Source organism: Dreissena polymorpha, chromosome 1, assembly GCF_020536995.1.
Source record: "Dreissena polymorpha isolate Duluth1 chromosome 1, UMN_Dpol_1.0, whole genome shotgun sequence".
NCBI classification, from domain to species: domain Eukaryota; kingdom Metazoa; phylum Mollusca; class Bivalvia; order Myida; family Dreissenidae; genus Dreissena; species Dreissena polymorpha.
In genome coordinates, this window is record NC_068355.1 from 43,121,684 (window position 1) to 43,143,971 (window position 22,288).

The 22,288-nt window shown below is 35.6% G+C and overlaps 1 protein-coding gene across 1 annotated transcript in view; it reads left to right on the plus strand.

The window, feature by feature from the left end:
- LOC127878401 (heat shock 70 kDa protein 14-like) overlaps positions 1-22,288 on the plus strand; it is a 32,027-nt gene that overhangs the window by 1,958 nt on the left and 7,781 nt on the right. Inside the window, exons 2-10 of the mRNA XM_052424930.1 lie at positions 7,058-7,138; positions 7,542-7,673; positions 8,161-8,266; positions 10,610-10,808; positions 13,925-14,086; positions 14,968-15,123; positions 18,458-18,560; positions 20,275-20,403; positions 21,349-21,441. Of these exons, the coding sequence (XP_052280890.1) occupies positions 7,058-7,138; positions 7,542-7,673; positions 8,161-8,266; positions 10,610-10,808; positions 13,925-14,086; positions 14,968-15,123; positions 18,458-18,560; positions 20,275-20,403; positions 21,349-21,441 (1,161 nt within the window). The remainder of the gene's footprint in view (positions 1-7,057; positions 7,139-7,541; positions 7,674-8,160; positions 8,267-10,609; positions 10,809-13,924; positions 14,087-14,967; positions 15,124-18,457; positions 18,561-20,274; positions 20,404-21,348; positions 21,442-22,288) is intronic.

The following is a 22,288-nucleotide window of genomic DNA, read 5'->3' on the forward strand; positions in this document are numbered from 1 at the left end:
TAGTGACATGTGTTTACGTACAAGGTGTTGACATACATATATACAATGCATAAAAGAACAGCCGGCCTAATAGGCCTATAAGTCACCTTTTCGGCAGTGCAACATATAACGTGATCATTATTATACAAATGGACAATAAAATATTTGAGCAACCTTCTGAGTTCAATGAATAAATTAGAAACAATAAATTCAGGTTTATCCAAGTTAGATCAATATAAGAATAATTTCAGTAGTACTAAAATTATCCAATTAAGAAGGCATATTTCTGAATAATATGTAATACGTAGATGGTACTTATAAGTTCATTTACAATATTATATTATTTTAAAGTTTAAAATGACACAACTGCATACAACATATATTTTTACAAATGTAACATACTGCTTCTGATATAGAACGCATTAACAACAAATTTCGCACACTTTCTAGGATGACGCTTAACCAACACAATTAATTTATCTTTATTTGATTGATTTGTAGTATATTCTTCAGAGATCAAAATATTCCCAAATATAACTGATCTTGTGTTTTCATAAAGAGCACATTCAACAAAAAAATGAGTTTATAATAAGCTTTATTGATATGTTTCGTGAACAAAATACTACAATATATTCCATAAAAAAAATATAATAATCATGGCAAAGGAAATTCAATGGCCGGTTTCTAAACAAAAGCATAATCGCCAAGACCGTAGCATCAGTTCAGTGCGTTAGGAACGCGCGCTACTTTCTTCCGCCTTCATTCCTTAATTACTTTCGTTTTCAAACATTTTTTTCTATCGTATACAGAATTCTATTCTCCTAAGCAAGATGTAATTTTTGAAACTGAACTCCAAATATAAACGCTACAAATTGGTATTAAGTACGAACATGTCAACCGTAAATCTAGATTCTAAAACTCCAAAACGGTATGATATTTGCAAAAGTTAAAGTTATAACTCGCCGGGCTGTCGAAATCAGAAGAAAAACTTAATATATATTTATATATCTGTTTACTACGTAACGTAAGCTTTCTAATGATATATAATTTGTCAAAATCGGCCGAGAAATGAAACTATAATTCAACAAAAGACGTGAGTGGGTACATCAAAATGTATAACCTCGGCGCTACGCTGTACGCTAATTGTACAAGATCGATAGCCACAACACGGTAAAACGCGCGGTGGTAAAACATAAAATGTGTATTTCTTGTGTTTAACTCGCTATAAATCCATTAATAACAACGGGAATATACTTAGAGTTATATTTTTTGAAAGAGGAATTAATTAGCAACTCGATAACGTATAAACCAATGAAATCGGATGAATAATTTTTGCATAAGATTGAATTTACTACAGTAAGGGTCAAATACTCGATTCATCTCCTATAAATACACACTCCGTGATACAACTGGTAGTTTTAACACACACAAATAGGTTTCATTTAATAAAGAGTACAGAAAGCTAAAAAGTGATGTGTTTTGTTTTACAACAACAATTGGTTATGTGTAACCTATTCAAAAAATAATTTCGTTCAAAATAATTCAATGTAATTCTATAAACGACAAACACACTTCGTGTGTTGTGTATGTTTATTTTTAAAAATGTACATAAGTGGTTTAAAAGCACAATTTTTACACATTTAAGAGGTAATCGCTCACATTCATGTCTAATTAATGATAATTTTATGCATTAGCAAAGATTTAACGAGAAAAACTGAAGTTTAAGTTGAACTCAATTTGCTATAGGAAAACGACGGTAGCCGTTTAGACGTAAGCGGGGTAGCTTACGTCTAATTATTTGGACTATCATCATTGTTATTCGTAACCACAGGCACATATTATTTATTCCCGGTTACCCCTATCGAGCGTTTATGGGCACGAGTAACATAATTTCTGAATTAACAATGAACAATAAACGATTTACCTTCGAAGATTTCTTAAATTCCTGTTAAATACATGTCAAAATTAGTGTGTCAAACCACGCAAAGCTTTTACTTAGTCATAGTTCCATACACACCAGTGTCGCCAGGTGGTGAAAAGTGAGCAGCCAGTCTGGGACTCAAACCCGGGACACCACTGGGCGAGTGCTGTCTGGACTGAGCTAACCAGGCTTGCACACATCCTTCAACCAATCCTGCTTAAGTTCGTTACTGTGACATTCTCGCCTGCCAAGTTGGAATTCGTCCTCGAATTTCTGTCACATAGAACAGTGTTTAATTGAACCCGACAAACCCACAGACAGGTTAAATGGAGAATTGCAAGTGTAACTTGCTAATGCAATGGTCCCCCGTTGGGTGCCATTGTCGCCGTGTAGTGAATAGTGTGCAGCCAGTCCGGGACTTGAACCCAGGACTTCTCGCTTGCAGCACCAGTGCTATCCCGACTGAGCTAATTGGACCGCCACACATCCTTTCACCAATCCTGCTTAAGTTTCGTATTGTGATAATTTTCCCTGCAAAGATGGAATTTGTCCTGGAATTTGAGTCGCAGAGAACAGTGTAAAACTGAACCCAACAAACCCACGGACAGTTTCAATGGAAAACTGCTATTAAGCGTAACTTGCTAGCGACACGGCCTCTTTTTGGATGCCATTGTCACCGTGTTTGTTTATGCTCAGTTATAGCTTTTTAGCATTGCAAATAGCTGATTTAGCTGATTTGTGTTCAATTTTTTTTTGGAAGAAAACCCCCCATTTTTTATAGGGGAAACAAATTATATGGGTAAAATATCCCATGGGAAAACAGAAAATTCCATGGTAAAATGAAAAAATCCTGTGGGAAAGGCTACTAGGTATTTTGAACAAAAATTTAATAATGAAAGAAATGAAAATATGATATGAGAAAGCCATAAATAAATGATCACACAGAAGCATTTTATTGCAAAATTTATCTAAAATATGAATATCTTAATGGAAAAAAGTTTGCAAAATTTTGGTTTCTCAAAAGATTTTCTGGTGGCTGTTAGGCTGTTTATATAGTATTTTTTAGGAAAAAATTTAATACACCAACTTCCAAATTTAAGTGGAAATGACAAGCTTTTTTCCCTATCCAAAGAGCCCTGGTCCAAAAATGGTGTAAAAAACACTGGAAGATAGAAGTCCAAAAATAGTGTTTATTCAACTTCTCACTAACTAATTTCCAGACGAAATTCAAACTTTTAAACTGCTGAAGTTGAATGACACGAATGGGTTGATGATGTGAAGTATTGCATAACTATGGCCCTTTGTCTTCTTCCTGTTGTAGTCACAGTTGTAGAATACATATAGTGACTGTGTTGTAGTCCAAGTATGTGATGTAGGGCAACCTGTGTCAGACACATTTTTATTAGCTCATCTATTTTTTGAAAAAAAATCATTAGCTATTGTCATCACCTTGGCGTCGGCGTCGGCGTCCGGTTAAGTTTTGCGTTTGGGTCCACTTTTCTCAGAAAGCATCAATGCTATTGCATTCAAACTTGGTACACTTACTTACTATCATGAGGGGACTGGGCAGGCAAAGTTAGATAATTCTGGCATGCATTTTGACTGAATTATGTGCCCTTTTTATACTTAGAAAATTGAAAATTTTGGTTAAGTTTTGCGTTTAGGTCCACTTTTTTCAGAAAGTATCAATGCTATTGCATTCAAACTTGGTACACTTACTTACTATCATGAGGGGACTGGGCAGGCAAAGTTAGATAACTCTGGCGTGCATTTTGACAGAATTATGTGCCCTTTTTATACTTAGAAAATTGAAAATTTTGGTTAAGTTTGTGTTTAGGTCCATTTTATTCCTTAAGTATCAAAGCTATTGCTTTCATACTTGCAACACTTACTAACTATCATAAGGGGACTGTGCAGGCAAAGTAATGTAACTCTGACTGGCATTTTGACAGAATTATGTGCCCTTTTTATACTTAGAAAATTGAAAATTTGGTTAAGTTTTGTGTTTAGGTCCACTTTATTCCTACAGTATCAAAGCTATTGCTTTCATACTTGCAACACTTATTAACTATCGTAAGGGGACTGTGCAGGCAAAGTTATGTAACTCTGACTGGCATTTGGACGGAATTATGGGCCCTTTATACTTAGAAAATTGAAAGTTTGGTAAAGTTTTGTGTTTTGGTCCACTTTACCCCTAAAGTATCATAGATATTGCTTTCATACTTGGAACACTCACAAACTATCATAAGGGTACAGTAAATGGACAAGTTGCATAACTCTGGATGTCATTTTTACGGAATTATGGCCCTTTTTTGACTTAGTAACTTTGAATATATGGTTAAATTTTGTGTTACGATCCACTTTACTTCTTAAGTATCAAGGCTATTGCTTTCAAACTTCAAATACTTTCATGCTATCATGAGGTTACTGTACCTGGCAAGTTGAATTTTACCTTGACCTTTGAATGATCTTGACTCTCAAGGTCAAATTATTAAATTTTGCTAAAATTGCCATAACTTCTTTATTTATGATTAGATTTGATTGATACTTTGACAAAACTACTCTTACCTGACACACCACAATAGACTCCACCCAAACCATCGCCCGTGCCCCTCCCCTTCCCCCCCCCCCCAATCCCCCCCTCTTTTTTTTTCTAAGATCATCTCACAAATGACCACCACATCCTCACACTATACCCCCCCCCACCCCACCCCCTCCCCAATTTTTTTTAAACGGTTAAAAAACAAAACTATTTATTTTTATTATTTTATGTTTGAAATACCGTCCAACCATCGCACCCAAGAATCCACCTCCCCACCCCCCCTCCCCCCACCCAAATCCCCCCCCCTAATTTTTTTATTTTTTAAGATCATCTCACAAATTACCACCACACCCTCACATCGCACACAAGAATCCACCTCCCCACCCCCCCCCCCACCTCACCCCCCCCCAATTTTTTTTTTTTGAAACGGTTAAAAAACATAAATATTTATTTTTATTATTTTATGTTTGAAATACCGTCCAACCATCGCACCCAAGATTCCCCCCCCCCCCCCCCCCCCCCCCCCCCCCCCCCCCGATTTTCGATTTTTTTTTTCCTTTTTTTCGCATTTTTGGAAGATAATGTAATAAATGTCCACACCCCCACACTATGCACCCCTCTTCACACCACCCCTCCCTCCTTTGTGATTGAAAATGAGAGTCCCTTCACCTTTAAGAAGAAAATAGATGAGCGGTCTGCACCCGCAAGGCGGTGCTCTTGTTTATTTCAGGGCAATGTGGAATTTACACTGATAAATCTTTAATTTGTTGTTGTGAGCATCAAGACAATACATTTTTTTATTGTAGATTTTTATTTATTATCCACATTGCAGGGCTCTCACTGGGTTAAAATTTTCTTTCGCCACCCACTTTGGCCCTTACTTGAATGTAAGGTTTTAATATGACTTTGTGGTCATGATACTATAAACATACACTGGAGCTTAAATATTATAACCCGCGTTATAAATAAGTTAAATGCTCATTTATGATTCTATATTGCTGTGTTGTGTTGTCATGACGTCATTTGCAAGACATGCATATTAACTCTTCCGTACTGAAAACATACCGCTTTTGTAGAATATAAAAAAATAAATATATAATTCTGATAATCCCGTATAACTAGTACCAGGGCCTTCGTTTGGCCGTTTTTGGGGCCGAAATTAGGCCCCATTCCCCCCTTAAATAGTATACCTTTTTCCCCTATTTCAGCTAAAAAATTCCCCCTCCAAAAAAAAATTTTTTTTTTTTTACTCTTACACCTATGTTGCCAGCAATTATCATGCTATTAATCTTTGATCAAATGTATATTTATGTAAATTACATTAAAATATAGCAATTTTAAGTGTTGAATGGTTGGTGAAAAGATCTTCTAAAATTCCCCTTTTCGCCGAAAACGACGCGAAATTCCCCCCCTCTAAAGGCCCCCGCCCCAATTCCCCCAAAGTGTAGCAAGGGCCCTGACTACAAATTCTATTAAAAATATAAACTTAAAGGAGAAGTGGTTTCGGTTCAGCATTTGATTGACTCTTCACTTTTTAATACACCTGATTCAGGCTGATTGCCTCATTTCATTATGCCCATCATCTTTCATCAGAAACAAATCACATTTGGCCGTTTGAGGGAAACATAAACAAATTGATTGTAGATTATGCTGGTACTTTTAACATGTTGATTTTTATGCCCCCGGATCAAATGATCAGGGTTATATTGTTTTTGGCCTGTCTTTCATTGTATGTGTGTGTGTCACTGTGTGTGTGTGTCCCAAAACTTTAACATTGGTCATAACTTTTGCAATATTGATAGCAACTTGATATTTGGCATGCACGTGTAGCTCATGGAGCTGCACATTTTGAGTGGTGAAAGATCAAGGTCATCCTTCAATGTCAAAGGTAAAAAATACAAATTCAAGGGAAGTAATAAGCTTTTAAGGGAGATAATTATCTGAGCCTGCCAAATGATAAAAAAATAAAATAAATGATAATCACAGTGGCGCAGTAGGGGACATTGTGTTTCTGACAAACACGTCTCTTCTTTTACCTGTACTGGGTTATTAATTTATACAAAAATGGTGATTCACCAGTAATGTTTATCAAATATGTATTCTTTTTTAAATATTTGTTATTATTTATAAAAAAACACATTTCAAATCTCATTTAACAGTAGATATTCCAAATCTGACATGTAAACAAGCTCAATATTTATTGTCAGTGCATGGAAAATCTTAGAGGCTACCTCTTCCCATTTTCTCATTCTTGTTTCATTGTTGTTTTATTGGGCCATTGAACTGCAGAATCATAGTTAAATCGCATAAGACAATTAATCAAGCAAGGCATCATCTATGAACAATTTCAAGGAGTCTAATGGCTCCCTACTGTCCATTGGTCAACTTTGCATGGCCTATATTGACCAGCCATTCTCCAAATCTAATTGATATTAATGGCCACTTGTTTTCGCAAATTGAAAGACAATTTTTTATATGCAGAAGACCAAAAATTAGTTTACAAAATATTTTTGTTGCACATCTAACCTAAGCTAGGCTAGTGGGAAGCTTAAATTATACAAGATACTGACTCTGAAATACGTTATTACTTTATACAATTTATTTTTTATAACCAGGATGACAAGACAGATGTTATAGCTAATGATCTTGGAGACCGCACAACGCCTTGCATTGTGGCCTTTACGGAACATGAACAGGTACACAGCAGTCTGTGTTTCAGCCAATTTAATTATATTGTACAGTCGGTTTAGTTTTGATGAATAAGTAGTGAGTATAAGGTTAATTGCTTTTTGTCATCTATTATGAATGAAGACTTATGTCATTGTATTACAGGGTTTTTATGCCAGCCCAGTGCAAACAATGCCTGCCAATAGCTTCCTCATTTCAAAGAAGTGGAAAAATGTGCATTCTTATAATTATTATATTTTGTTGTTTTAAAATACTTTATTGACAATTGACCATGAAGTTGATTTTTCGACAGTTATGTTATTAAATTAGATATTTCTTATATAGTTTGTTTTGTTTATAATATAATAATAATGCATATAGTGTGTGTGTTTTATCATTTGTTATTCATGCTCATTGTATATTTTTTTACAGTCTGTTGGTATGGCTGCAAAACAGGGTATGATTCGTAATCTCTCCAACACAGTCTGTCACGTCAAACAGATTCTTGGACGCAGTTTCCACGACCCAGCCGTTGTGCAGTACAAACGATCTTCAAATACAACAGTGAGCATATACTGGTATTTCAGGTTGACATATGGGTTATCCGTAGTATTTTTTTTGAATAAAGGTCATATATTTCCCAAAAAGCTCAATACCAAACCAAATGTAAATTCATCAGTATAAAATATATAGGATGAAATTACTGGAAATCACTAAAATGTTCATAAGTGGCAAATGCAGCTACATATATATATGATTCAAAATTTGTCATGACTCCTTAGCTCAGTGTTCTCAAGAAAGTTCAGAAGCCAGTTATATTTTCAAAGTAGCAGGTGACTAAGCAATAAAACTGGTGTATTTGCACCATTTCAATAAATTTTTGAGGGAAAGTAGCTTGCATCTAGATAGAATGTAACCGGTGAAATCGCCTGCTGCCGGTGCTTCCGGAGAACACTGCAGTTAGCTGCTATTTTGTTAATTATGTAGAAATTCTGGGACACTCTTTGCATGGGTATTTCATTTACTGCAGCCTGGTTATTTAAATTTTCAGGTTGTTGATAAAAATGGAGAGCCTTTCTATGAGGTGGATTACAAGGAATCACGGCAGCAAATTTCCCCTTCAGACATCGCTGTTGCTATATACAAGAAAATGCTAGGTAAGTCATCATGAAATGTAAACAATATGTACTCCAAAGTTATGGTGAAAATTCATGGAAAAAAAAAGAGAAAAAAAGGAGAAATTTACGATATTGTTGATAATTTTCACTACATTTTGCTGTCAAAGTAACTCACTGTGATTGAACTCATTTTATTCAAATTTATTTAATCAACAGCAACACTGTTTTGTTTCTTTCATAATATTTCTTTAAGAGGTATTTAATTCAGCTGTATCCTCATTGCCTATATTGTGTAACTTTTTAGCTCACCTGTCAAGAATCACATGGTGAGCTTATGTGACTGTGTGATACCGGTGGTCCGTTGTGCGTCCGTGCGTGCGTCCGCCAACAATTTATTTGTGTAGACAGTAGAGGTCACAGTTTTTTCATCCAATGTTTATTTGGTCAGAATATTTATCTTGATGAAATCTGGGTTGGGATTGTATTTGGGTCATCTTGGGTCAAAAACTAGGTCACTAGGTCAAATAATAGAAAAACCTTGTGTAGACAATAGAGGTCGCAGTTTTCATCCAATCTTCATGAAATTTGGTCAGAATGTTAATCTTGATGAAATCTGGGTTGGGATTGTATTTGGGTCATCTGGGGTCAAAAACTAGTCCCTAGTCAAACAATAGAAAAACCTTGTGTAGACAATAGAGGTTACAGTTGTCATCCAATCTTTATGAAATTTGGTCAGAATGTTTATCTTGATGACATCTGGGTCTGGATTGTATTTGGGTCATCTGGGGTCAAAAACTAGGTCACTAGGTTAAACAATGGAAAAACCTTGTGTAGACAATAGAGGTCACAGTTTTCATCCAATCTTTATGAAATTTAGTCAGAATGTTTATCTTGATAAAATCTGGGTTGGGATTGTATTTGGGTCATTTGGGGTCAAAAACAAGGTCACTAGGTCAAATAATAGAAAAACCTTGTGTCAACAATAGAGGTCACAGTTTTCATCCGATCTTTATGAAATTTGGTCAAAATGTTTATCTTGATGAAATCTGGGTTGGGATTGTATTTGGGTCATCTGGGGTCAAAAAACTAGGTCACTAGGTCAAATAATAGAAAAACCTTGTGTAGACAATAGAGGTCACATTTTTCATCCAATCTTCATGAAATTTGTCAGAATGTTTATCTTGATGAAATCTGGGTTGGGATTTTATTTGGGTCATCTGGGGTCAACAACTAGGTCTTTAGGTCAAATAATAGAGAAACCTTGTGCAGACAATAGAGGTCACAGTTTTCATCCAATCTTTATGAAATTTGGTCAGAATGTTTATCTTGATGAAATCTGGGTTGGGAATGTATTTGGGTCATCTGGGGTCAGAAACTAGGTCACTAGGTCAAATCATAGAAAAACCTTGTGTAGACAATAGAGGTCACAGTTTTTATCAGATCTTAATGAAATATGGTCAGAATGTTTGTCTTGTAAAAATCTGGGTTGGGATCGAATTTGGGTCATCTAGGGTCAAAAACTAGGTGTCTAGGTCAAAGTTTAAAAGAAACTTGTGTAGACAGTAGAGGTCACAGTTCTCATCTAAACTTAATAAAATATGGCCAGAATGTTAATCTTGATGAAATCTGGGTTGGGATTGTATTTGGGTCATCTGTGGTCCAAAACTAGGTCACTAGGTCAAATCATACAAAAGCCTAGTGTAGACAATAGAGGTCATAGTTTTCATCTGATCTTTATGAAATGTGGTCAGAATGTTTATCGTGATAATGTCTGATTTTGGATCGTATATGGGTCATCTGGGGTCAAAAATTAGGTCACTGGACCAATTCTAGTAAAACCATGTGTAGATAAAAGAGTTTACAGTAGTCATCATGTCTTAATGAAATTTTGTCAGAATGTATTAATTGATGAAATCTGGCTTGGGATTGTACATGGGTCTGATAGAATTCAAGTTGATGTAGCAAGGTTAGTCAGGTGAGCGATTCAGGGCCATCATGGCCCTCTTGTTTTACTAAAGTGAGATTTTCTTTCTCACAAATTTACATTCAGAAATGAATATTAATTGTTGGGCTGGCTAGTTCAGTTGGAAGAGCGCTTGACTTCACATCAGTAGGTTCTGGTCCCAGGCCTGACCAAATTACTTGTTAGGTGATTGGTCAATAAAATACTCTCTACTGCTGTTAAGCCCCAACCTCATTTTCAAGTAGGGTGGTTGTCAGTTATTGGCATAAGTATGTGCAGTTAGTACTGTTTAACCTACCAGCCCAGGAAAAGTATGAGCTTGTCAACTTATGACTTCAATACTACTGAAATACTAGGAAAGGAAATAAATATTTTAAAAACAAAACTTAGAATGCAAGAATCTATACATTTCTCTTCAGAGACGGCCCAGAGTCATGGTGGTCTGTCCGGTACCCAGGACTCAGTGCTGGCGGTTCCTCCACATTTCACACAGCAGCAGAAGAAAGCCATCAGCGCAGCAGCGAACCATGCGGGTTTCAACATCCTACGCGTTATCAGTGAACCTACTGCGGCAGTGCTTGCATATGATATAGGACAGAATGATAGTCATTATAATGGGTAACAGTGCGTTAATTTTCTTATTTATTGATATCAATATGTATTCTTACATATTTTTTACATTTAACTGTTTATTTTTTTATTACATTTAAGCAGTGTTTTTTCACCATTTTGGGAATGAGGCGGGGTCTCTTTAAATTGGGAAAAATCTGGTTGTTTTGGCTAACATTGCAAAATTAGTATTGCTGTCTTTTTGCTTACAAATACTTTAAAATTGAGAATAAAAGTGATGTGACTACATTTATAAAGGTTTAACTTTAAGAGGATGCTCGGAGATGAACAAAATGTTGAGATTTATTTATATTTTTAATTTTTTTGTGCAAACCTTCGGTCCCATTTGCGAAAACTATATACTTTTTATGCCCCCAAAGGAGGGCATATAGTGATCGGACTGTCCCTCCGTCCGTCTGTCTGTCTGTCCGTCATACTTTACGTTTAGGTTTCGAAAAATGCTTAAATTTCTATGTCGCTTCAGATAGCAATTTCATATTTGGCATGCATGTGTATATGGACAAGGCCTTTCCATACGCACACAAATTTTGACCCCTTTAACCTTGACATTGAACTTAGGGTCTGCATTTAGGTTTCGAAATCTGCGTTTAGGTTTAGAAAAAAGCTCAAAGCGTTTATAGGGGGCATAAGTCATCCTATGGTGACAGCTCTTGTTTCCATTGGGAATGGGTCGCCCTACAGGCCTCAAATTTGAACAAAAACACACACTGTTTAGTGAGTTTTTGTTTAACATTTCAACACAAATTTCTATTGACAAAGAAGACTTTATATTTTTTAAATGTCAAAGAAAACTCCCAAAAGTTACCCATTAGGTCCCCATAATAATTACATAATACTGCGTATGTTGTCATGAAATAGTTGACTTAGTTTTCAACTAATTGAAAACTTATTTTATGCCCTCATCAGTTAATGGTTCTATTTATTCTCAACATTATTTTTATGCCCCCGGATCCAAAGATCGGGGGTATATTGTTTTTGGCCTGTCTGTCTGTCATTCATTCATTCATTGCGTGTGTCCCAAAACTTTAACCTTGGTTAAAGTTTGATAACTTTTGCAATATTGAAGATAGCAACTTCATATTTGGCATGCATGTGTTTCTCATGGAGCTGCACATTTGGAGTGGTGAAAAGTAAAGGTCAAGGTCATCCTTCAAGGTCAAAGGTCGAATATTGTATTTTTCTTTCCTTAAACTTTAACCTTCATTTAAGTTTGGTCATAACTTTTTGAATATTGAAGATACCAACTTGATATTTGGCATGCATGTGTATCTCATGGAGCAGCACATTTTAAGTGGTGAAAGGTCAAGGTCATCCTTCAAGGTCAAAGGTCAAATTTATGGCTTCAAAGCTGCGCAATAGGGGGCATTGTGTTTCTGACAAACACATCTCTTGTTCATCTTTAGAAAGAAAAAGAACACGTAATCAAATATTATTTGTTAAATTAGTTATGTGGTTAGCTAATAATAAACACGTTCATACAAATTTTCATGATTATTATACAAAAATGTATCATTTTTCAACATTTAAGACAACAGTTAGTCACACTTATAAACAAGTAGTTGCCACCTCTGGGCATTAAATAATTTCTAAGCCCCCCCCCCACCCCACCCTTGATGTCATACAATGATTGCAGTTGTCAGTTGCTAGCATAGTACATGCATTCCGTTCAGATAAACCTTCTAAACTGTTAAAAAAGTCTCAGTAGATTTATAGACCTCTGTGATATATCTTAAATAAAGATGAGCCTCATTCTGTGAAAACTGGGCTTAAAGCATCTACATAATGTTTCATCCCAAAAGAGCTTGCACAGTGTGCACAGGCTAAACAGGGACTAGACTGTCCACTTTTATTGAATTTTTAGCTCACCTGTCACGAAGTGACATGGTGAGCTTATGTGACCGTGTGATGTCTGGCGTCCGTATGTGCGTGCGTGCATGTGTGCGTGCGTCCGTCAACAATTTGTTTGTGTAGACAGAAGAGGTCACAGTTTTCATCCAATCTTTATGAAATTTGGTCAGAATGTTTATCTTGATAAAATCTGGGTTGGGCTTGTATTTGGGTCATCTGGGGTCAAAAACTAGGTCACTAGGTCAAAAACTAGGTCACATTATAGATCAAATAATAGAAAAACCTTGTGTAGACAATAGAGGTCGCAGTTTTCATCCAATCTTTATGAAATTTGGTCAGAATGTTTATCTTAATAAAATCTGGGTTGGGATGGTATTTGGGTCATCTGAGGTAAAAAACTAGGTCACTAGGTCAAATAATCGAAAAACCGTCAACAATTTGTTTGTGTAGACAGTAGAGGTCATAGTTTTCATCCAATCTTTATGAAATTTGGTCAGAATGTTGATCTTGATGAAATCTGGGTTGGGATTGTATTTGGGTCATCTTGGGTTAAAAACTAGGTCACTAGGTCAAAAACTAGGTCGCTAGGTCAAAAATTAGGTCACTAGGTCAAATAATAGAAAAACCTTGTATAGACGATAGAGGTCACAGTTTTCATCCAATCTTTATGAAATTTGGTCAGAATGTTTATCTTGATGAAATCTGGGTTGGGATTGTATTTGGGTCATCTGGGGTCAAAAACTAGGTTACTAGGTCAAATAATAGAAAAACCTTGTGTAGACAATAGAGGTCACAGTTTTCATCCAATCTTTATAAAATTTGATCAGAATGTTTATCTTGATGAAATCTGGGATGGGATTGTATTTGGGTCACCTGGGGTCAAAAACTAGGTCACTAGGTCAAATAATAGAAAAACCTTTTGTAAACATTAGAGGTCACAGTTTTCATCTAATCTTTATTAAATTTGGTCAGAATGTTTATCTTGATGAAATGTGGGTTGGGATTGTATTTGGTTAGTCAGGTGAGCGATTCAGGGCCATCATGGCCCTCTTGTTTGTTTAAAGGTTGTCTCTCTTAAACAAAAAACGTAGTTAAAGTGGAAAGTGTCATCCCTGATTAGCCTGCGTGGACTTCACAGGCTCTTCACAGGCATATCTGGGATGACACTTTACCCATATGCAATAAGCCACATTTGCCAGAATAAGACTTGTATATTTGAAAATTGTTAAATATATCCACACATAAACTGTTGCCAGGTTCGTGCTGGTGTTCCGACTGGGAGGGGTGTCTGCTGAAGCGTCAGTGGTGAGCGTGCACAATGGCATGTACCAGATAATAACCAGTGTGACTGACACCAGTCTCGGCGGAGACATATGCACTGAGGCACTTACTGAATACCTCATGGCAGAATTCAAACGGTATTGTTCATAGCTGTACATAGCTGTAGTATTTTAAGTGATGAATACAACAAATGTTCTGATTTTCCTTATTTAAGTAGATTTGATCTTTTAGCTCGGCTGTTTTCAGAGAAAACCTGAGGTATTGTCATAGCCAGCTCGTCGTCCGCCGTCTGCAGTCCGCGTCGTGCTAAAACCTTAACATAGGCTCTAAAATCAGAGTGCTTCCACATACAACTTTGAAACTTCATATGTAGATGCACCTTGATGAGTTTTACATGCCACACCCATTTTTGGGTCACTAGGTCAAAGGTCAAGGTCACTTCTGACAAGCTTTCATTTATTCAAAACTGCACCCACAGCAGAGCGTTGGCACCCGCTATGCGGTGCTCTTGTTTTTCAAAGCATGGTTTGCACTATTAAGGTCAGGTCTGTGAAAAATTTGAAGTTATGACCCACATGTTTGCTAACACGTTTACCTATTCTGGTGATATGTTTAATGAATTACTAGTAATATTCAATAGAGCAGATATGTCTAAGAAATAATGTACCCACATTTTCCATGCAGTTGTCATTTGTTTCAAACAACACAGTCTTATATGCTATTCAAATTTTAATTTAAAAGCTATAAGCACGTGTTTAACCTTATATTTTCAAACTTTTACAGTCCAGTAAAACATAGAAGTCTGCCATTTGTAAAATGATAAAAGATCTTTGCCCATCAGTCTGGTATTTCATAAAAAACTGGCAACTAAAAACAGGACAGTAATTGAGTTGATAAAAAATATGTTAACATATTAGTGTTAAATTGTAGCACATGGTTGCATTTATTACCAGTACTTAAGACTTCAAATCATACATTGTACATCTGTTCGTAATATGACCATCAATTTCTTCCACAGACAAACAAAGAACGATATTAGTGACAACAAGCGAGCAATTTCCAAGCTATCTCATGCAGCTGAGGTAAGCAAACACACACTGACCAAGCTGGACAATGTCCACTGCGCTGTCGACTCCCTGTTTGATGGGATGGACTTCAACACCAAAATCTCACGGTGAGATGTGCTTTGATTATAAATACATTCAACAACATTAACACCAGACACAGGGAAATCTTGTATTTTTCCTTGTTAATTATGAACAAAAGTGCTACCGGTATATTTTAAGAAATTTGCAGCTTAAAATGTCCACTATGATGATTCAATTTATACTTGAAGTTATGCATTGATTTCTAATTCCTTGAATAGTGTGAAAGAATTTCACTTTTCCATTGTTATGCCCCCAGTAGGGTGGCATATAGCAGTTGAACTGTCCGTCAGTAGGTCCGTCCGTCCGAAAAAAAACTTTAACATTGGCCATAACTTTTTAAATATTGAAGATAGCAGCTTGATATTTAGCATGCATGTGTATCTCATGGAGCTGCACATTTTGAGTGGTAAAATTTCAAGGTGAACATCATCCTTCCAGGTCTAGGGATCGTAAAAGCAAATCCAAGGGAAGTAATAAGCTTTAAATGGACATAATTATCTGACCTGCCAAATTATATATATTTTTTTAATAAATCAAAGTGGCGCAGTAGGCAGCAATGTGTTTCTGACAAACAAATCGTGGTTAAAGGTCAAGGTCATCATTCAAAGTCTAGGGTCAAAAATACAAATCAAAGGGAAGTAATAAGCTTTAAAGGGAGATAATTATTCAATATTGAACATAGCAACTTGATATTTGACATGCATGTGTATCTCATGGAGCTGCACATTGAGTGGTAAATCTACAGTCACGGTTGTGGCTTTTAATTATTTGCTACTAAAAATAGAGAGTGGCTTTTAATTATTTACTACTAAAAATAGAGATTTGTTAAGAGACAATTATTTTCAAGGGAAGTAATTTATATAATTATAAAACTAATATTATTATATATTTCCTTACCAAGAATTTAACTTCTTTTCCCAGTTACTGTACGGATTTTTTATTTGGATTATTTATAACTCAAATGAATGATTAGTCAAAGTTTTTTTTTTAATGATATAATTATCATTTCTTTACTGTAATAATTTGTGAACAGGTCGGACCTCAAAGACCTCGTGAAGAGGCCGGTAGGACCTGTAAATAAACTCTGATTAAAAAAAAAACAAACTAATTTGTGAATAGTAGGGTTCATTACATACCTCTGGACTTATGTCTATAGGTACATGATGAACTCTGGCTATGATCTCTTTGATTAACCAGGCCTTGGTTGTCAGTGATGTCTGACTTGGTCATTTAACTGTCTACTACAGATCAGCCCCCCCCCCCCCCAAGGGAGATGATTTCTATACCTGCAAAATGATTAATAGAAATTTTATTTCAAAGCGGCGCAGTAGGGGGGCATTAGGTTTCTGACGAACACATCTCTTGTTTTCCTCTTAAGAAATATGTTTACGAAACCTTTTTCCTGATTGATTTAATGGAATTCAAAGAATAGGACATTATGGTCTTAAACTTTAGATCTTGGTGCTCCAATATAGTCTTTATTCGATATCACCGGGAACAAGGTATTCTTAAAAATATTGTATGTTTATGTAATGAAATGTATTAAGTATTACTTGAATACAACAGTGAACAAACTGGTGCAGGGCTTTTTTGTCCATCTTTAGCAAGGGCCTCAAATATGCCCCTTCCTCAAAAGAAAGGCCATTTCCACTAAGAGCATTTCTTTACACTTATGCAATTTTCCCCAAATTTCAAGCCTACTTTGGGAAATTTCTCCCTTTTTTTCAGTTTTGACAATAATTAGTTCCCCAAAATGGAAGGTCAGGCCTTTTCCCCAAATCAAGCAAAAAGTCCAGTTGTGTGACAATTTACCGAGTGTTCGCTTTTTACAGCCAGAGTCTGAATATCGTGATAACACGGTCTCTTTATAGTGTTAAATTCAATGAGGTATAATCGAAAGGTGCAATATACATACCTGCATTGTCACAAACAGTCTTCTTAGTGGTACCCATCTTGTGTAATTGTAATTAAAGCAGTGGTGCATGCTATTAATAACAAAAAATAAATAAAAAATAAAGATTCTTAACACTCTAGAAATTGCAATTTTTGTCCCATCTTCTTAAAACTTGGTAAGAACATTTGTTACAAGGATCTTTCAGCCTAGTTTGAAAAATAAATGTGTACCTAGAAATTCAATATTTATGTTTCATGAATTACTTTTATTCTTTTGAACTCCATCTCCTCTGAATAGTTAAATTCCTTTTTGTCTCAGGTGATGCTCTAGGTAATTTTCCCCTCTTGTATTAAATGAGTTTAGACATTTCCTGAATGAGTTTAATAAATCATGGTGTGCAATGATGACAAGTGTCAGATCTTTTTTATGCCCCCGGTAGGGTGGCATATAGCAGTTGAACTGTCCGTCAGTTTGTCAGTCAGTATGTCAGTCTGTCCGTCCGTCCCAAAAAAACACTTTAACATTGGCCATAACTTTTTCATATTGAAGATAGCAACTTGATATTTGGCATGAATGCGTATCTCATGAAGCTGCACATTTTGAGTGGTGGAAGTTCAAGGTCAAGGTCATCCTTCAAAGTAAAAGGTAAAAAAAAAAAATCAAAGCGGCGCAATAGGGGGCATTGTGTATCTGACAAACACATCTCTTGTCATTACATGCTTGTAAATTAGCAAAGAAAATTAATGTCCCCTCAAGGTCATGATAAAAAGGAAAGTTGTTATGATTGCATTTCAGAAAAAATAAGGTATTGGGATTTGGTTGGTCAAACAAAACGTAGCAAATGAAGACGCTAAAAAAACTGTGTTACACATTTTTAAGATAATAATGTTATATTACATTTAAAACAAGTTGAAGCATGTGATAAATTTACAGATGTACTAAATTTATAATTGCAGTATGAACATGGGGGAATTTAACATTAGCTCATACTGACATGACTTAGTAAAAATGCAACACTAGATTTTGCTGAATGTTATCTTGTATAGAAAGATTGCCATTGTGACCAATTTTTATGCCCCCCAAGGAGGGCATATAGTGATCGCACTGTCCGTCCGTCTGTACGTCTTTCCGTCACACTTTGCGTTTAGGTTTCGAAAAATACTCATTACTTCTATGTCGCTTCAGATAACAATTTGATATATGACATGCATGTGTATCTCATGGAGCTGCACATTTTGAATGGTGAAAGGTCAAGGTCATCCTTCAAGGTCAAAGGTCAAAAAAACAAATAAACGGGAAGTAATAAGCTTTAAAGGGAGATAATTATCTGTACCTGCCAAATGATTTTTTTTTTATAAATCAAAGCCACGCATTGTGTTATTGACAAACACATCTCTTGTTTAAAAAAAATTGTTCCATGTTTCACAATTTATATATTTTTGATGACTTTTGAGTGTTTTTTGTAGGGCTAGGTTTGATAGCAGTGTAAGCGATATTGTCCAAAGGTGTACACAGTTCATCGACAAAGTGTTATCAGATGCACAACTTACTAGAAAATCAGTAAATAAGGTAAAGATTGAGTTTGTGACATTTAAGCATCTACATTTTATTTGTACAAATATCAATATTTTTTTCTTGTGTTCATATTTCCAATCAAACTTAAGGGAGACCATTCAATGTCTGACTAATATGTGTCTTTCTCGTGATTTATTGTTGTAATGAAATTGTGTATATAAAGCATATGTTGTGAACATATTTGCTATCCTACTTGAAATTCTGGATGTGGCACAATTTTTCTTACACACTGTTCATACAAATACAATTTGGAAACGATCTTTGTATATATATATATATATATTATATATCATATGTTAACTCTTGCTCAGTTAGAGCAAACATAATTTTTGTTATCTGACCTGAGCACAAGGTACTCCTGTTGATCTATTGTGGTCAGTCTTTGTACAGCATGGAGTGTCTTAAACTTTAGCTTGTTATTGCATAAGGAGCCAAATTTTCTCCATGGTAACCAAGTAAAACCTTCCAAAAACCTTTGTACCATTGTACATTTATGACCCAACTGTGTTGGGCAGAATGTATCTTGACAACATTTAGTCAAGGGCAAATCTGGTATGTCACATATATCCAAAAATAAGATCATAGGGTGGGATTAAATGGGGTCAAAGATGTACATTGAATTAAGATGAGCCCATCATGGCCCCCTTGTTGTTGTTGAAATCCATAAGCACGAAGTTAAGCAATATATACATAATACATGGATTGATATCATATACAATATATTGTTTCTTTTTGTTGATAACAAACTATGATATGACAATATGCTTGATAAACAACTGTTCACATTAAATCACATGACATACTTATGTAGTATCAATACAGTTGTTTTAAAACCCACAACTTAATTTTGATTAAAGACCAATGATTATTTAAATTTTGATACCAAGAAAATGAAAACGTGTGCTTCATATTGAGGTTTAGTAGAGTGAGATTCAAAACCATGGTTTCAATTTTCTTCACAGGTGGTTATCGTGTTATTTTTTCTTATTTTTTTTTCAGAAAAGTTGATTTTTCGTTATAATTTGATTACTTATCGTTCAAAATGATGCTTTCACCAATTAATATCATAGCCACACGCTAACCACCTATGATTTTCCTGACCTTAAATTTCTTGTTTATAAATGAGCCAAACAGTTGACTGAGATAAAATTAAAATATAAAAAAAACAAGAAGTAATACATTTTGTATGTCAGGCCCTTCAGACCAATAGTTTTATTGAAGTTTGCTTTGAATGCATTGCTAAATCTTGTACAAGCGTGCAGTTGTTTGATGCAAATTTTTAGGTTGTACATGTTGCAGTAGATACTGTGCTAAATGTTACAGTTCATATTGTGCCACATGGTACAGTTTATAGTGTGCTACATGTTACAGTTGATATTGTGCTACATGTTACAGTTCAAACTGTGCTACATGTTACAGTTTATATTGTGCTACTTAGTACAGTTGATACTGTGCTACATGTTACAGTTGATACTGTGCTACTTGTTACAGTTGATACTGTGCTACTTAGTACAGTTGATACTGTTCTACATGTTACACTTTATATTGTGCTACATGTTACAGTTTATATTGTGCTACATGTAACAGTTGATACCATGCTATATGTTACAGTTTATATTGTTCTACATGTTACAGTTGATAATGTGCTACATGTTACAATTTATACTGTGTGGGGGAATTTATAACAATTCTATGGTACATGTTACAGTTGATATTGTGCGGGGGCGGTTGCAACATGCCTGTGCTACAGAAAGCTGTCTCAGACATGTTCTCAAACTGTGATATACTGAATACCATCAACCCAGAGGAGGTGATAGCCATTGGTGCTGCCAAACAGGTATATTGATGTGTTAGCATAGTGGAAACAGGGCTTAATGTAGACCCCCTCTTTAATGAAGATTTCAAGATAACAAATGCAGCACTTTTCGCCATATTTCAAGTTTGCCTTGGACAATATTCCCCTGTCTCAGTTTTGTTGATGAATTTCACCCCCAAAATGGATGGCAATGACCTTTTCTTCTTATTGAGAAGAAAATCCCTGGGCTTGCAATTAGGGTTTTCTGTGATTGATTCCCAATCGAGGAGTGTCATAATTTGTGTCTTGTTCTGTGAAAATTGGGCAAAATGCATGTGCGTTAAGTGTCGTCCCAGATTAGCCTGTGCAGTCTGCACAGGCTAATCAGGGACGACACTGTTCGCTTTTATAGTATTTTTAGTTTCAAGGAAGTCCCTCCTTACCCAAAATCATGTTTAGGCGGAAAGTGTCATTCCAGATTAGCCTGTGCACACTGCACAGGATAATTTAGGATGACACTTTACGAACATGCTTTAAGCCCAGTTTTCTCAGAACAAGGCTCATATCCTCTCTTCATCCAGGCAGGATATCCAAAAGTGTATCAGTTCATAGAGAAATAATGATTCTCCAAAAATATCAAGATCAAGTATGTCGAAGTTAGTGGATGCGATCAATGTTGAAATATTTAGTTTTTAATTGAGCTTAACAAGCATGATATTTGGACCACTTGTTACGGGTATACATTTTAAGTCTTGCATTCCTGTTTTATCTACAATATTCTCTATTTTCAGACTCATTCCTGACATAATGAGTTTTTGTGGATTAATATTTATATTTATTGCTTGTTTTTAAAATATTTCAATTTTACATAGGCAAAGGCTATATAAGAAAGAATTACATTTGTCTGCAGCGTCTGTTTAAATATTAGTGTTTTGAAGTGATTAAACTCTAGATTTTTTTCCGATTATTTCTTGTTCTTGTTTACAGGCAGGTATACTATCTGTTCTTGAAGATGACGATATAAAGCTGAATGTAGGAGACTGCGATGTAGAATGCATCACAAAACCCATACATATCAAAGTGAGTACTGTACATTATACCAAATTAGCCTATTTTAAGTTAAAAAGATTTATAACACACAATTTTCAAATAAGTTGCCTGAGTAATTCTCTTCTGAAATAAGAATATTTTTCCAAAGACACATGAGCCACGTTCTCAGAAAACTTGGCATAATGCATGTGCATAAAGTGACATCCCAGATTAGCCTGTGCAGTCCGCACAGGCTAATCAGGGACGACACTTTCCGCCTAAACTTGATTTTCGGCAAGGAGGGACTTCCTTGAAACTAAAAATACCATAAAAGCAGAAAGTGTCGTCCCTGATTAGCCTGTGCAGTCATTTGAACCTGATATTTATGCTCAAATGCTTTAGTGCTGGACTATAAAGCCAAGCACCCAGAGTTAGATTCAGGGGTATTTCTTGTGTGAGGATTAATCATGACTATTTTTCCATACAGACCTCCTTGTGATGCTAGTATTGCAGTTGTCAGTTACTGGCATACTTATGGTTTGTGTATTTAGTGTAAATGTCATATTAAGAATTCTCTAATTTTTAACATTAAAGCGGTATTTGTGTAAGAACATAATATTTGTATGCCCCCGAAGGTGGGCATATAATGATCGCTTTGTCCGTCTGTCTTCCCGTCTGTCCGTCACACTTTTGCGTTTAGGTTTCGAAAAATGCTCATAACTTCTATGTTGCTTCAGATGTAACCTTCATATTTGGTGTGCATGTGTATATGGACAAGGCCTTTCCATAGGCACACAAATTTTGACCCCTTGACCTTGAACTTAGGGTCTGCGTTTTGGTTTCAAAATCTGCGTTCAGGTTTCGAAAAAGCGTTTTTCGGGGGCATATGTCTTCCGAT